This window comes from Triturus cristatus, chromosome 1_2, assembly GCF_964204655.1.
Source record: "Triturus cristatus chromosome 1_2, aTriCri1.1, whole genome shotgun sequence".
Taxonomy (NCBI): Eukaryota; Metazoa; Chordata; class Amphibia; order Caudata; family Salamandridae; genus Triturus; species Triturus cristatus.
The window spans coordinates 958,220,984-958,237,434 of NC_140580.1; the positions used below are offsets into that span (position 1 = coordinate 958,220,984).

Below are 16,451 nucleotides of genomic sequence, written 5' to 3' on the forward strand. Positions count from 1 at the left end.
CCTTGATTAATCAGCAGTTTTCCGGCAACAATTAAAGTGTCAAGATAACTCTAGTGATTAATGTACCTGCTGGAGAGAGATGGCAGTTTTGTCCAGTGGTAGCTTTGACTCATCTAAGATAGTGCAGATGGTTAATATGCATGGTGAAAAGAACGTGTACCATGCATTTAAAAAACTGTATTTTTTGTTCATAGCTCAGTGGGTTACTGCTTTTGTCACAGAGATTCTTCTGTTACTGTGCAGTTCATAAGTTACAATCGTAATCTGGCACAGTGAGCTATTAACTGCCATCAAGGAGCTACATGCAAACTGCCTGGTACAAATCAGTGAGTCATGCTTTTTTCCCAGTCTTTCGTTATCCTGATGCTGCTAAAAAAGGTTTGTTTGGGTAGAAATACTTTCTTATTATTACAGTCAACGTGAAACACTGTGTTATGTTCTGAATCCTGAGTTTATGCTTCTCCACACCAAACACTTAAAAAATGTCCACTGGTATGAATGACATGTGAATCCTACACCTTGTAGTCCCCTTTGCCCTATGTAATATTTTCTGTACACTGATTTTACACACGTATGATTCATTCTCTATGAATGAAAATGAAATATATGTGATACTGTAGGAGAGTAGGATCTGCACTTATGTTGCCCCCACTTTTTTTTCTGATGTTTACACTGGTTTCTGGCTATAGTCTGGCTGCGACCCTGCTAATCAGGGCCCCAGCCTATCTGTTCTCTCTAAACAACTTGAAGTGCATATTAGATGCACTAGTGATTGGATACTGTGGTCCCTTATGAGCCCCTAGTATATGGTATCTTGGGTACCAAGGGCATAGGTACTTCACAGGCCTACCAGGGGCTGAAGCATGTATTATGCCACCCCTGGGAAGCAGACTAAATCTGACACCACAGGCCTGCTACTGCAGCCTGGGTGAGGTAGTGTTAGTACTCCTCACTGAGATATAGGTTCACTATATCTCACCCTGCACACACATTTAAACCTATCAGTCACCCCTAAGGCAGGCCCTATCAATCCTGAGGGCAGGGTGCTTGGTTTCCATGTGAGGGGGTGCCTCTGCCTGAGCAGGGCCCCTCTGCAGCTCTCAGAGTCCATTCTCTGTAGCTGTTTGTGGGTGCGGTTAAACCATATACTCTTAAGTGCATTATAACCTAGCGGTAAATGCTAACTTTGGGATGGCTGCATCAAAACATGTCGTGTTTGGTGTCAAACGCTTTGGAATCATACCCCCACACCAGTAACTGGTGTGGGAGTATGATCCCACCCTTCTAGAGGGATAGACATGTACCCACTGTGGAAACACGGTAGAATCCTGAAGAGCACTGGCATCACAAAATGGATGGTACCAGTCACAGACACTGGGCTGCCCTCCTGCTGCTGACTGAAACTCGCAGTGGAGGAGGCCCAACAATAGGCATCCTGTCACAGGGAGGTGTGGTCACCTCCCAGACAGGGTTTAGTGTATTGGGGCTCGGTGGGTGCACTCCTAGAGTGCTTTGAAGTCCTGCACTGGGGGAGCAGTAGGCTCCTCTGTGCATATGCCAGCTCAAACCGGTTCAGGGGCTACCAGCCCCTGCTCTGGCGCGAAACTGGACAAAGGGAAGTGGGTGTAGCCACCCACTCCCCTGACCCTCCCATAGGAGTGGTCATAGAGCTAGTCCCTCCGTTCCTTCTAGTATAAGTTAGGGAACCCTTGCCATTCCAAACTAGATATCCCTGGACGACGCTCTGAAGAAGAATCCTGGACCTTCGACGTTCCACTACCTCTGGAAGACTGAAGAATCTCCCTTGGAGTCACGGAGTGACTCCCCTGCTTGGCAGGCAGCAAAACTTTGAATCAACGGTCGCAAACTTTCTCGCTCCCGCCGGAGTCCGAAGTCCTTGCAGCCCCGGAAGTGGATTTCCTGACTTCTCCAAGGCCATCGTGAGTCCCCAGCGACGCTGAGGCAAGTGGACCCCACGAGTGACGAGGAACTGCAAGACCTGGGTACCGGGCACTATTTTCGAGTGCAACCCCTTCACGATGCTCTACGAACTTGTGCATTGGACCACGTGTGGTCCAAGCCTCCAGCAGAATTTCCTCCGAAGATCAGAGGCCTACCTCGTCCCGAGTGACCGTGGGCTCCTGATGAGTGAATTCTCCCGAGGCGTCTTCGCGATCCCTTGCCGGTTGGCTTGTGGGTCCCCAGAAGACTTTTCTACAGAACCAAAGGGCTTCCCTGGTTGCTCCAGGCCTGCCCTGACTTACCCTCGCTGGGTGAGTCCCTCAGACCTTGCTGGTCTGCACCGCTGACTTTTTACACTTTCCACGAGACTTGCTGTTGCCAAGGCTTGTTGGCTCCAATCTGGTCGCCGACACCGCAGTAAGCTGCAGACTTCGTGGGACACGCCGAATCCAGCTCCTGGTCGTCGTCGACACCTCCTGGACCTCATGGCTGAAGAGTCAAGACATCTGTGATCACCTGAAATCACCCGACGACTGTGGGCATCCAGCTTCCTTGCCCCGGGTCACTACCAAGTGACTTTGAACACCGTCCCTTCTGCTTTCTGGTCTTCTTTCTTATGAATCCAGCCTCGGATTCCACCGGACACTTCTTCTGTCTTCACAAGCAGCAAGTCTTCTTTGGCTCCCATTGAAAACGACGCCGCAACCCGACACCAAAAGACACCTATGCACCCGGCTTCCCTGGGTGAGGTAACTCCAGCACTACGGTGCTCCTGTGTGTGTTGGCTCTAGAACTACTTACCCTGTAAGACACTTGCTTGTAGACTCTCCCGAATTATCCTAAAACTTTAAAATTCCAACCGTGACTTGCTCCATTGAAGTCAATTGGGATCCGCGGCTGTGTTCTCACACTGCATGCGTCTCCCGTGGGTCCTTTACTTACCTGCCTTGGGTGGATTAGTGAGGCCCCAGCGCTTCTGAAGGCCCTAGGCCTTGTCCCCTCGCATGTCGATATTCCTAAGTCTCTTTTTTAGTATATGGTCTGGTACGCCCCTAGGGCCCCAGCCATATTTGTGCTTAACTTGTTGTGAAATGTTGATTTGTGCATATGTCCTTGACTTCTAATGTCATAAAGAGATTAGTAGAGTGTGTCTAGTAACAAATACATATATATTTTATATATATACCTGTGTGGTGTCCTTTCATTTAGTAATTCAGGAGATTATAAGGTAAAACAAGCTGCTTTACATTACTCTAAAGACTTAGCCTGAAGGCTGCTCTCCACAGCTACCACTATGATAGCTTTCTTAAAAAGGTTGTCTTAAACCCATCTACCATAAGAGTTGAATTGTACTGGTGAAAGGTGGCCACTTTAACTAGTGACCAGCATATACCAGGCCAATTTCTCACATTGGTGGGCAGCGTGTGGGATTCCAGATTGCCATTGTTTTACCAGAAAATCTCTATTTGAATTACTAACTGAAAACCACTATAGGTACTCAAGGTACATATGAAGTCAAGCTTAGTATCAATAAGTTCTACTGAACTTAGAGCTGTGTGTCAAGGGATAGCACACCCTTTCTACAGCTCAAGCTAAGATCAGTAGGCCACAAAATAGTGTAGGTAGTGCAACACTAGAATGTCCTTAAGGGTTGGAACCAGTGGGTCCACCCAGCCTCAGTATAAGGACATGATTTTCTTTGACTTGAAAGCCATGTGTGCTGCAAGGCACCTGAGGATAGGACAGAGTCCCTCCACACTTCACCTGATAGATCTGCTGACAGCAGATGATCTTAAATTAGCTCTAGGAGCTAAGGGGTCTGAATCAGGGGGTGGGTCAATTACAGTGTCTGGGTCAGATGATGAAAATCAAGATGACCTGGACTCTGTGGTTGAAGGGCCAGACCCACAAGGGTCTGAAAAGGACAGAGGAATTCTCCCTAAGAAAACTGACAGAGTGGAGGAGAGGTCTAGGTCCCTTTCTAGGGAATCTGACCACTCCTATCACTGTGGCAGGGAATCTGTCCAGCAGAGGAACTCCTGCCTTCCTACAAGGGAGACCTCCTCTGACAGAATGTACAAACTGCTGCAGTATGAGGAAGCAAGATTTGCCCTCAAGGCCAAGAAGTTGGCATTAGACAGAGAAGCATTTGATCTCCAGAGAGCTTCTAGAAGAGAGGGGTCAGAACCCCCTGGTGGCAGCAACAGTGTCCCTAGAGTAAGAGAATATATTCCAGACCACAGGAACCTATCCAAGGTTGTTCCTCCCTACCAGAGTGGGGATGATATCCATAAATGGATAACTGCTATGGAAAGGGCCTGTAGAGTACAACAGGTCCCCCAAAAGCAGTGGGCAGCAATCTTGTGGCTCTCCTTTTCAGATAAAGGCAGAGGCAAGCTCCTCACTGTTAGAGAAGAGGATGCTGATGATTATGAAGTCCTGAAGAGTGCATTGATAGATGGGTTTGACTTAACCACTGAACAGTACAGGTTGAAGTTCAGAGACACCCAGAAAGCACAGACTCAGTACTGGACTGACTTTGTAGATTGTGCAACCAAGGCTCTGGAGGGTTGGCTGGTTGGTAGTAGAGTTACTTATTTTAAGGGATTGTATAATCTTATAATGAGAGAACAGATTCTTAATAATTGCCAGAACCAGTTGTTGCATCAATACCTGGTGGACTCTGATCTGACCTCTCCCCAAGAATTGGGAAAGAAGGCAGACAACTAGGTCAGAACCAGGGTGAGGCAGAAAACCCAGAACCAAGGGGGTGACACTAAGAAGCAGGATTCTAAGGGCTCTGAGAAAGGTGGGGATAAGTCAAATGACCAGAAGTCTTCACAAGGGCCCCAAAAATCTGCATCTGGTGGGGCTTCACAGTCTAACAAAGGGAAAGGCCAAAAGAAGCCCTGGTGCAAATTCTGTAAACAGAAAGGGCACTGGACGTCTGATTGTACCAAGTCCAAAGACCGAACCACCACCACTCCTGCCCCTAAGGCAACTGTTCCCCCTAGTACAGCTACTGGTGGAGGTGGTAATCAGAATAAGGGTGTAGTAGGGTTGACCCTGGGTTCTGAAGAGGACTCTGGCCTAGTCAGAGTACCCACTCAGGCATTGCTGATTTGTGATGGAGACATTGATATGTCCTTCCCAGTGAGCCCCAGTAATCTGGGCAAATACAAACAGCAGCCTGTAATAAATGGCAAACAGGCTTTGGCATTCAGGGACACAGGTGCTAGTGTCACCATGGTGGCAGAGGATCTTGTGGACCCTGGGCTGATCATCCTGGGTGAAATGTACCAGGTTACCAATGCAAGCAATGTCAGGACTAACCATAGTGTGGCAGTTGTGAATTTCTCTTGGGGAGGGGTAACTGGCCTCAAGAAAGTAGTAGTCAGTGCAGACCTCCCTGTCGAATGTCTATTGGGCAATGATCTAGAGACTTCAGCCTGGTCTGAAGTAGAGTTATGGACTCATGCTGAGATGTTGGGCATCCCTGCAGAGGTATTTGCTGTGACCAGGTCACAGGCCAAAATGCATCAAACTGAACCAGCTCTGGATCCTGAAACTATGGACCAGGTGCTACCCAAGAAGAGGAGCAGTAGGGTTAAGGCAGTGCCTTCCCCTCTGTCTCAGATCACAGATTCTCCTCTTGAGTGAGGAGAAGCAGATCCTGAAGAAGGAACTGCCCTAGAGGGACTTGAGCCTGATCAGGTTGAGTGCTTGGGGGCAGAGGGACATTCTAGGGAAGATCTGAGTAAGGAGCAACAGTGCTGCCCCTCTCTTGAACCCCTCAGACAGTAGGCGGCTGCTGGGAGTGCTAGTGGGTCCCATAAAGTTTATTGGGATGAGGGACTCCTATATTCTGAGGCTAGAGATCCAACCCCTGGAGCCACCAGGAGGTTGGTAATACCTCAAAAGTTTAGGGGGTTCCTCTTGACCCTAGCACATGATATCCCTTTAGCAGGTCACTTGGGCCAAAACAAGACCTGGGACAGGCTTGTTCCACATTTTCATTGGCCACATATGTCAGAGGACACCAAGGAGTTTTGTCCCTCCTGTGTCACTTGCCAAGCCAGTGGCAAGTCAGGTGGCACAACAAAGGCCCCCCTGATACCACTACCTGTGGTGGGGGTACCCTTTGAAAGGGTAGGGATTGACATTGTTGGTCCCCTTGACCCTCCAACTGAATCTGGGCACAGATTTATCCTGGTGTTAGTGGATCATGCCACCAGGTACCCAGAGGCAATTCCCCGAGGACCACCTCAGCCTCTGTGGTGGCAAGAGCCCTCATTGGAGTTTTCTCCAGAGTGGGTCTCCCAAAGAAGGTCATATCTGACATAGGTACCAACTTCATGTCAGGATATCTAAAAACAATGTGGAAGGAGTGTGGTGTAACTTATAAATTCACTACTCCCTATCACCCACAATGCAATGGGTTAGTTGAACGCTTCAACAAAACCCTAAAGGGAATGATTAAAGGCCTCCCAGAAAAGCTTAGGCGAAAATGGGACCTTTTACTTCTCTGCCTTCTGTTTGCATACAGAGAGGTTCCACAGAAGGGGGTTGGTTACAGCCCATTTGAACTTCTATTTGGGCATCCTGTAAGAGGTCCATTATGTTTGGTGAAGGAGGGCTGGGAGTTACCTCTCAAACCTCCCAAACGGGATGTGATGGACTATGTACTTGGTCTCCGCTCCAGGATGGCCGAATACATGAAGAGGGCAACTAAAAACCTGGAGGCCAGCCAAGAACTACAAAAAACTTGGCATGACCAAAAGGCTGTGCTGACTGTGTACCAGCCAGGACAGAAAGTGTGGGTGTTGGAGCCTGTGGCCCCAGCAGCTCTCCAAGACAAGTGGAGTGGCCCCCATACAATTGTTGAGCAAAAGAGAGAAGTCACCTATCTGGTGAATCTTGGAACTCCCAGGAGCCCCCTTGGGGTGCTCCATGTCAACAGATTGAAACCATATGTTGACAGGGCTGACATGGGCTTGCTCATGGCAACTGATGAGGAACAGGAGGAGGAGAGTGACCCTCTCCCTGACCTGCTCTCAAAGAACCCGTATGATGGGTCAGTAGATGGTGTTGCTTTGGCAAGCAGCCTCACTGACCATCAGCAAACTGAATGCAGACAAGTTCTGCAGCAGTATAGACATATGTTTAGCCTGACCCCTAGTCAGACTTCCTGGTGCACCCATGAGGTGGACACTGGAGACAGTCTGCCTGTCAAGAGTAAAATCTACAGGCAACCTGACCATGTCAGGGACTGTATCAGGACTAAATTCCAGAACATGTTGGAGTTAGGTGTGATTGAGCCTTCAGATAGCCCTTGGGCTAGTCCAGTAGTCCTAGTACCCAAACCTCATACCCAGGGTGGTAAGAAAGAAATTAGGTGTTGTGTAGACTACAGAGGCCTCAGTGCCGTCACCAGGACTGATGCCTATCCAATTCCCAGGGCAGATGAACTGATTGATACTTTGGCCTCAGCCAAGTATCTTAGTACATTTGACCTAACAGCTGGCTACTGGCAGTTCAGGTTAGCTGATGATGCAAAAGCCAAAACAGCATTCTCAACCCCTGGTGGGCACTACCACTTTGTAGTGATGCCCTTTGGATTGAAAAATGCACCTGCCACTTTTCAGAGGTTGGTGAACAAAGTTATGGCAGCAATGGAAACTTATTGCTCAGCTTATCTTGATGATATTGCTTTCTTTAGTTCCTCCTGGCAGGATCACCTGGTCCACCTCAGAAATGTTTTGGAGGCCCTGCAGAAAGCAGGCCTCAACTATCAAGGCCACTAAGTGCCAGATAGGGCGGAGTCAGGTTGTGTACCTGGGCCACCTTGTAGGTGGAGGCCAGGTTCAGCCTTTACAGAGCAAAATCCAAACCATCATGGAATGGGTTGCTCCAACCACCCAGACACAGGTGAGAGCCTTTTAGGCCTGACTGAGTACTATAGGAGGTTTGTTAAGGGATATGGATCTATAGTAACCCCCTTAAATGATCTTACCTCAAAGAAAATGCCAAAAAAGGTTCAGTGGACAGCTAGCTGTCAGAAGGCATTTGAAGACCTAAAGCAGGCCATGTGCACTGTCCCCATCTTACAGAGTCCAGACTACACCAAAAAGTTCATTGTCCAAACAGATGCTTCTGAGCTGGGTGTGGGAGCAGTACTGTCTCAACTGAATGATGAAGGTCAAGACCAGCCAGTAGCTTTTATAAGCAGAAGGCTGACCCCTAGAGAGAAACGTTGGTCAGCTATAGAGAGGGAGGCCTTTGCTGTGGTGTGGGCCCTGAAGAAGCTGAGGCCATACTTGTTTGGCACTCACTTCATAGTTCAGACTGACCACAAGCCCCTCTTACGGCTCAAACAGATGAAAGGTGAAAACCCAAAACTTTTAAGGTGGTCCATTTCCCTACATGGGGATGGACTATACAGTGGAACATAGACCTGGGACCCAACACGCCAATGTAGATGGACTCTCAAGGTATTTCCACTTAGAACACGAAGAGTCAACTGGTCAAGGTTAGTTTAGTGTCCCTGCGTTTGGGGGGGGGGGGTTGTGTAGGAGAGTAGGATCTGCATTTATGTTGCCCCCACTTTTTTTCTGATGTTTAGACTGGTTTCTGGCTATAGTCTGGCTGGGACCCTGCTAATCAGGGCCACTGCCTCTCTGTTCTCCCTAAACAACTTGGAGTGCATATTAGATGCACTAGTGATTGGATACTGTGGCACCTTATGAGCCCCTAGTATATGGTACCTTAGATACCAAGGGCATAGGTACTTCACAGGCCTACCAGGGGCTGAAGCATGTATTATGCCACCCCTGGGAAGCAGACTAAATCTGACACCACAGGCCTGCTACTGCAGGCTGGGTGAGGTAGTGTTAGCACTCCTCACTGAGATATAGGTTCACTATATCTCACCCTGCACACACATTTAAACCTATCAGTCACCCCTAAGGCAGGCCCTATCAATCCTGAGGGCAGGGTGCTTGGTTTCCATGTGAGGGGGTGCCTCTGCCTGAGCAGGGCCCCTCTGCAGCTCTCAGAGTCCATTCTCTGTAGCTGTTTGTGGATGCGGTTAAACCATATACTCTTAAGTGCATTATAACCTAGCGGTAAATGCTAACTTTGGGATGGCTGCATCAAAACATGTTGTGTTTGGTGTCAAACGCTTTGGAATCATACCCCCACACCAGTTACTGGTGTGGGAGTATGATTCCACCCTTCTAGAGGGATAGACATGTACCCACTGTGGAAACACGGTAGAATCCGGTAGAATCCTGAAGAGCACTGGCATCACAAAATGGATGGCACCAGTCACAGACACTGGGCTGCCCTCCTGCTGCTGACTGACTGCTGCTGCTGACTCGCAGTGGAGGAGGCCCAACAATAGGCATCCTGTCACAGGGAGGTGTGGTTACCTCCCAGACAGGGTTTAGTGTATTGGGGCTGGGTGGGTGCACTCTTAGTGTGCTTTGAAGTCCTGCACTGGGGGAGCAGTAGGCTCCTCTGTGCATATGCCAGCTCAAACCGGTTCAGGGGATACCAACCCCTGCTCTGGCGCGAAACTGGACAAAGGGATGTGGGTGTAGCCACCCACTCCCCTGACCCTCCCATAGGAGTGGTCATTGAGCTAGTCCCTCCCTTCCTTCTAGTATAAGTTAGGGAACCCTTGCCATTGCACACTAGATATCCCTTGACGACGCTCTGAAGAAGAATTCTGGGCCTTCGACGTTCCACTACCTCTGGAAGACTGAAGAATCTCCCTTGGAGTCAAGGAGTGACTCCCCTGCTTGGCAGGCACCAAAACTTTGAATCAACAGTCGCAAACTTTCCCGCCGGAGTCCGAAGTCCCTGCAGCCCCGGAAGTGGATTTCCTGACTTCTCCAAGGCCATCGTGAGTCCCCCGCGACGCTGAGGCAAGTGCACCCCTTGAGTGACGAGAAACTGCAATACCTGGGTACCGGGCACTATTTTCGAGTGCAACCCCTTCACGACATTCTACGAACTTGTGCATTGGACCACGTGTGGTCCAAGCCTCCAGCAGAATTTCCTCCGAAGATCAGAGGCCTACCTCGTCCCGAGTGACCGTGGGCTCCTGGTGAGTGAATCCTCCCGAGGCGTCTTCGCGATCCCTTGCCGGTTGGCTTGTGGGTCCCCAGAAGACTTTTCTACAGAACCAAAGGGCTTCACTGGTTGCTCCAGGCCTGCCCTGACTTACCCTCGCTGGGTGAGTCCCTCAGACCTTGCTGGTCTGCACCGCTGACTTTTTACACTTTCCACGAGACGTGCTGTTGCCAAGGCTTGTTGGCTCCAATCTGGTCGCCGACACCGCAGTAAGCTGCAGACTTTGTGGGACACACCGAATCCAGCTCCTGGTCGTCGTCGACGCCTCCTTGACCTCGTGGCTGAAGAGTCAAGACACCTGTGATCACCTGAAATCACCCGACGACTGTGGGCATCCAACTTCTTTGCTCCGGGTCGTTGCCTAGTGACTTTGATCACTGTCCCTTCTGCTTTCAGGTCTTCTTTCTTCTGAATCCAGCCTTGGATTCCACCGAACACTTCTTCTGTCTTCACAAGCAGCAAGTCTTCTTTGGCTCCAATTGAAAACGACGCCGCGACCAGACACCAAAAGACACCTATGCACCCGGCTTCCCTGGGTGAGGTAACTCCAGCACTATGGTGCTCCTGTGTGTGTTGGCTCTAGAACTACTTACCCTGTAAGTGACTTGTTTGTAGACTCTCCCGAAGTATCCTAAAACTTTAAAATTCCAACCGTGACTTGCTCCATTGAAGTCAATTGGGATCCGCGGCTGTGTTCTCACACTGCATGCGTCTCCCGTGGGTCCTTTACTTACCTGCCTTGGGTGGATTAGTGAGGCCCCAGCGCTTCTGAAGGCCCTAGGCCTTGTCCCCTCGCAAGTCGATATTCCTAAGTCTCTTTTTTAGTATATGGCCTGGTACGCTCCTAGAGCCCCAGCCATATTTGTGCTTAACTTGTGAAATGTTGATTTGTGCATATGTCCTTGACTTCTAATCTCATAAAGAGATTAGTAGAGTGTGTCTAGTAATAAATACATATATGTTTTATAAAAAAAACCTGTGTGGTGTTCTTTCATTTAGTAATTCAAGAGATTATAAGGTAAAACAAGCTGCTTTACATTCCTCTAAAGATTTAGCCTGAAGGCTGCTCTCCACAGCTACCACTAGGATAGCTTTCTTAAAAAGGTTGTCTTAAACCTATCTACCATAAGAGTCGAATTGTACTGGTGCAAGGTGGCTACTTTAACTAGTGACCAGCATATACCAGGCCAACTTCTCTCAGATACTATGTAGAGATGATAGGCACTGTCAGAGGTCGATAGTGAGGGAATCATTGAAGAACCACAACAAAGATTGTCATATCCTGGTGCACAGTAAGTCCAATAATTACTATGCTTTAAAAGCTAATACAACTTAATATATAATGACAAATTGTGTCCCACATTTTCTTGGGGGGGAGAGCCCTCCCCAAAGACCGCTTTGTAGTAGTCAGGCTCAGTCACTACACTTGGTGTGCACCGTATGGGGACTGGTCTGACAACATTTGCCAGGACTGCTTTGTGTTCCCTGCCCGGCCCAGGTAGGAGCAGGAGCCTCATACTGCGAAATAAAACCAAACATTGAAAACTTAGTCGCCGAGATGCAGCATCAGCCTTCCCATTAGATTGTTTTGATTTTGGCAAATGTTTTCGATATAAAATAATAAAATCTTTAGTAATTCGAGTATTTGGTGTGCACTTATTTGTGTATTTTTTGCTAATTACTGTTTTAATGTTGGGAAATTTAAATAGTACAAATTGCTTAAGGGTCCTCAGCTTCCAGAAGTGACTTGACTTAATGGGGGTCCTCAGGAGTCAAACGGTTGGGAGTCACATACATTACTTCAAGAAGTGAGTCCTTCAGAGGAAAATATTTGTATTTAAACTGCCATGCACTTGGGGTCCAGGACAGGAAGCAGAATCAAAGAGGAATTAAACTGGGTTCAACAACCATTTGAGTGAGGATTTGGGAACATAAGAAAAATTAGAAGGCCTCTCTGTGCAGTGGCTCAGTTGGCAGTCAAAAATGATGATCTGCGCCCATTTGCTCACAAACCACGCAGCCTGATTGAAGCCTGTTGTGTAGCCAGCTCAATGCCATGAATTTTTAACCTGTCTGAACGCCCCACTCCCCATCCCGGAGCAGGGAGCTTGGATTTGTAGTTTGACGTGCAAAATTGCAAAGCCAACTGTTCTTTCAAAAAGTTGCCACTGTGATGGTTTTCCTCTTCATGATACTGCTGCTACTTGCCAGCATCTTCAATGCGAGTTTAAGAGTATCAGAGAGCTGCCAAACAGCCCCAAATTAATTCCTGACACCTATATAGAAATTTGTACTAGAATACTTGGCATGGTATACTGAGTTTATTGACATAATATCTTCAATACAAGTAAGTGAAATTCTTGCCCCTGACAAACGATATAGGTAATGTTGTTTTTCTGATCCATTCTGCTTCCCTTTTCACTTTTTTTCAAAGTGTTTTATTTCCTACTGTTCATTACAAAACCATCAGAGCTGGGTTGCAGCCTGTGTATTACACTGCTACTCAGGGGCTTTATCTAGAAATTGTCTGGATGTGATAGGTGCCCATAATGTGACGAGGCAACTCTTTATAGTTTTTGCACCTCCCAGGTGGTTGACTCATTCTGCAGTAAGCAAGTCAAACTAATGAACACACTCAACTTAGCTGTCACTGAAATGTGTGTTACAGGTAGCTGTTGATTGAATAATATATTTTGTGTAAGAATTAAGGTGTGAACTGTGTAGGTTGTCTTGTCAATGCTCACCTCTGCCTGTTTGCTTATTGTAAGCCTTTTCTAAAGCACATGTTGCTCTAAAGAAGATCACATGTTGAAAGGGAACTAAGCAAGAACAATAGATTTCATCTTATAAATCTGCTTAAGTCTTTTTTTCTCCCTTCTTTCTGCCCCTAATTAGATCACTGTTAAATTTCTTAAAAAATTAAACAGTAGTTCCAAAGGAATTATTAGTCAAATGTTTCTGTGTTTGGAATGGTATAGAATATACAGTACATTTCCATCTTTAAAAATTAACCTATGCTTGTGGGGGCTTTTTAAGTCACTCAGGCTCTGATTAACTGTTGAATGATGAAATATATTTAATACCACAGTCTCACTAAAAAGGGTACCAATAATGCCAAACTATTTTTGTAGAAGGAAAATAAAAGATTTTTACGTGAATTTGTCACTTAATGATGCTGTGAATATGAATTTGGTTTTAGAATTTCTGGAGATTCATTTTTCGCAGAAACTTGCCCAAAAATGCTCTTTGTCAGTTGGAATATGCTGTTTTGGGTCTTGGAGATTCGTCATATCCCAAGTAAGAATATTTATTCTGCTCCTCATGTTGTCTAATTTTATTATGATTTACATTTGATATTCAGATTAAATGTTTTTGTGTAACATCTCATAATATACTATTTTATCTCTACTCTCAGTACCATAGCAAAAAGGGAAATCTTTGAGCAGTGAAGTGGAATGGAAAACTGTTTCTCACATTTATGATTTTCATTAGATTTCCAATATTCAATACCCCTGCAATCCAGGGCTGGTTCTTAGAACACATACTATTTCAACCTCATTTAGGATAGTAAGCCATTAAAGGTTTCCATTAACTTTTTTTGAGGATGTCATGTTAATACCCTTTTTTCTACATCACATGATAATCTCTGGAGTAAATTGCCTTGTCCTTAGTTGCATTGCATTATATAGTGCTTCATACCTGTAGTGACGCGCTGAAGAAAATGTGTAGCTAGATAGCACACTACCCTGTGGTAGTGCTCTGAATGAAATAATGTGCAAACACAAGGAGATGATGGACGGAGCGCTGAAACTTTTCAGAATTCACCCGCCAGTCACAGATCTGGGTTGAATCCATCATCGTTCTTTAGCTCACTTCGCCACCCCAGTTCAGACCCAGCCAAATGCAAATCAGTCTTAACCATGTGCCTCATGGGAACAGACCAGCCCTAACTGCCAAGGCAGGGCTTCCCTGGACAGGAAACAAGAATCCTGGTACTGGTTTTGGGGTAACATCCCTCATTAGCTAGGCAGGCTTGAATCCAGTGGCAAAGTGAGCAAGGGACCCACGTCTGGGCATACCCTGCCAGCTTAGGGAGAAGAAGGCAAACACAAGGAGATGATTGACAGAGCGCTGAAACTTTTCATACACTCACCCCCAGTTACCGATCTGGTTTGAATCCATCATTGATCTTTAGCTCACTTCGCCACCCCAGTTCAGACCCAGCCATATGCAAATCAGTCTTGACCCTGTGTCTGTCGTGGCCTATATGTATAACGTTGCTGTTGTGTGTCTAGAACAGTGTTGTCCTCTCTGTGTTTTGTCCCTGGGCCTAAGTATGATTTTGAAGCTTGAAGGAGTAAGGTTGGTCTCTTAAGCATTAGCATGCTCATTATGGGTGGACAATTAAGTGTGGAGGTGCAGCGTAGTCTATGTGGGAAGTGTTTTGGTGTTGTACTTGTATGGCAGAAACTACTCCAACTGTGTTGCACCTTGAATGTTGCTGTGACTATGGAAGTATGTAGGATACAAGTGTGAGAAAACAAGTCCAATAATGATGCAACCAGTGTGGATAGCTAGCAGTTTTGATGTATCTTTATCATACAGGTTAAAAGACATTGGATATAGACAAAGGAAGTGCCCAGGGTGAAAGCATGCTAATGGTTGAGGGTCGTGCACCATCTACAATGTATTCTCCAGAGTCCACACCGGAGCAAGAGAGGATTGACGTATAGGCATGGGCATCATGCAACCATTACAGCATATGCTCTGAGGAGTCCATCCGGATGTCACAGTGGACATCCCACAGGGATGGATTTATATATCTGGCTGTAGTGTATAGTCTGATTGTTCACTATAGAGCAACAGATGAACAACCATTAAACTGTCGGCCATGCTATTTAGTCTGAGGTCCACCCAGCTTTGGCAGTGAGCCATAAGAACATACATTATGTAGCCAGCTATGGTGCTTGCACTGAGTAGTCCACCCATGAGTATCAGACAACATCCCATAGCAGTGTATATCAAAGGGTGGCCAAGGAGCAGCGATTATGCAGTCATCTATAGTAAATATTCTTAGGAAGACCCAGTGAAGTGGCAAGAAGCCATCTATGGGAATGGGCAATATACAAACATCCATGCTATTTAGTGTGAGTGGTCCCCCAAGGGGTGCAACTCATAGGGCTCTGTATAATGCAACCAGCCATAGCATGTTCTCTGATGGGACACTGAGTAGTGACACAGGAGCAAGCTTTATGTGATCAGCCATGCCATATGATCTTAGGGGCCCACCCTCACCATGCCAAGTGTTATCTCACAAATACAACTGTGGTTCTTTGTATACCCCAATAAGCACATGCTCTTTATTTTCTGGACAGAAATGTTAATGTCTCACCGCCCACTCATTCTTTTTCTTTTACCATCCACCAAACATCTATGCAAACAATAAGTGTTATGCTAGTCTGTGTTAATTAATCTCTATACATACTTTCTACTCTTTATGCTGGGAAAATAAATAGACCATCAAACCCTCTAGAGTACATGTAACCCCACCTATGTGAATACCAGGACCATATCTGTACTGTTAAAATTTGAGAAACTATTCTAATAATAGACTATATAAAATCAATACAGCACCTTCTTAAACTGTTGTTGAATTAATTCTTTCACACCTTTTGACCCACACACAGTGTGTTTAATAATCTATCTTGCCCAATTTAAAATAAGCATGGACATTGGCTCACTCTGATTTTCAGTCAGTGTTCCTAGAGAAAATACAAGGTCCTTCATTGTAAGAGAACCTGTGCAGTGTCTGGCTTAGAAGAGGCTCTGTGCACTAATATAGAGAGTATATTTGCTGTGCACAAGACCTCGCTGGTGGAAGTGTTATGCAGTCTGAAAGCATGCAGACCCACACAGGAGAAAAGCCTGTTACAGAGGAAGCCTCTGACTAAGCGGAAATGTGGAAGGCACAGCTGACTGTAACTGGGCATGTAGGTTGGCTTGTGGAAGGTGCTACCCAGGAGACTCAAAAAGCTTGTAGGCAGTTGTTTAAAATCACAAACAAGGAACTAAGGATCACCCAACTTCAGACAGTTTCAAGAGGGATTATAATGGTGAGTCTACACCATCCAGCACTGTTCAGATACACTTGTGGGACCCATACTGATTTTCATCCATGGCCCAGAGGGACATGGAGGTTGCGACTCAACATTGTAAGTTTGTGCTCTGTTGACTGTGGTCTGTGTCTCTGTTGGTAGAGCCCTTTGAACCATCTCAATGGCTATTACGGTTCTGAGATACCCAATTTTTGAGTTGTTGTTTTCAACCAGACCATAAAACATTACAACCTAGTT

General features: G+C 46.5%; 1 protein-coding gene across 1 annotated transcript in view; it reads left to right on the forward strand.

The window, feature by feature from the left end:
* NDOR1 (NADPH dependent diflavin oxidoreductase 1) overlaps window positions 1-16,451 on the forward strand; it is a 202,298-nt gene that overhangs the window by 61,768 nt on the left and 124,079 nt on the right. Inside the window, exon 4 of the mRNA XM_085610082.1 lies at window positions 13,298-13,395. Within this exon, the coding sequence (XP_085466208.1) occupies window positions 13,298-13,395 (98 nt within the window). The remainder of the gene's footprint in view (window positions 1-13,297; window positions 13,396-16,451) is intronic.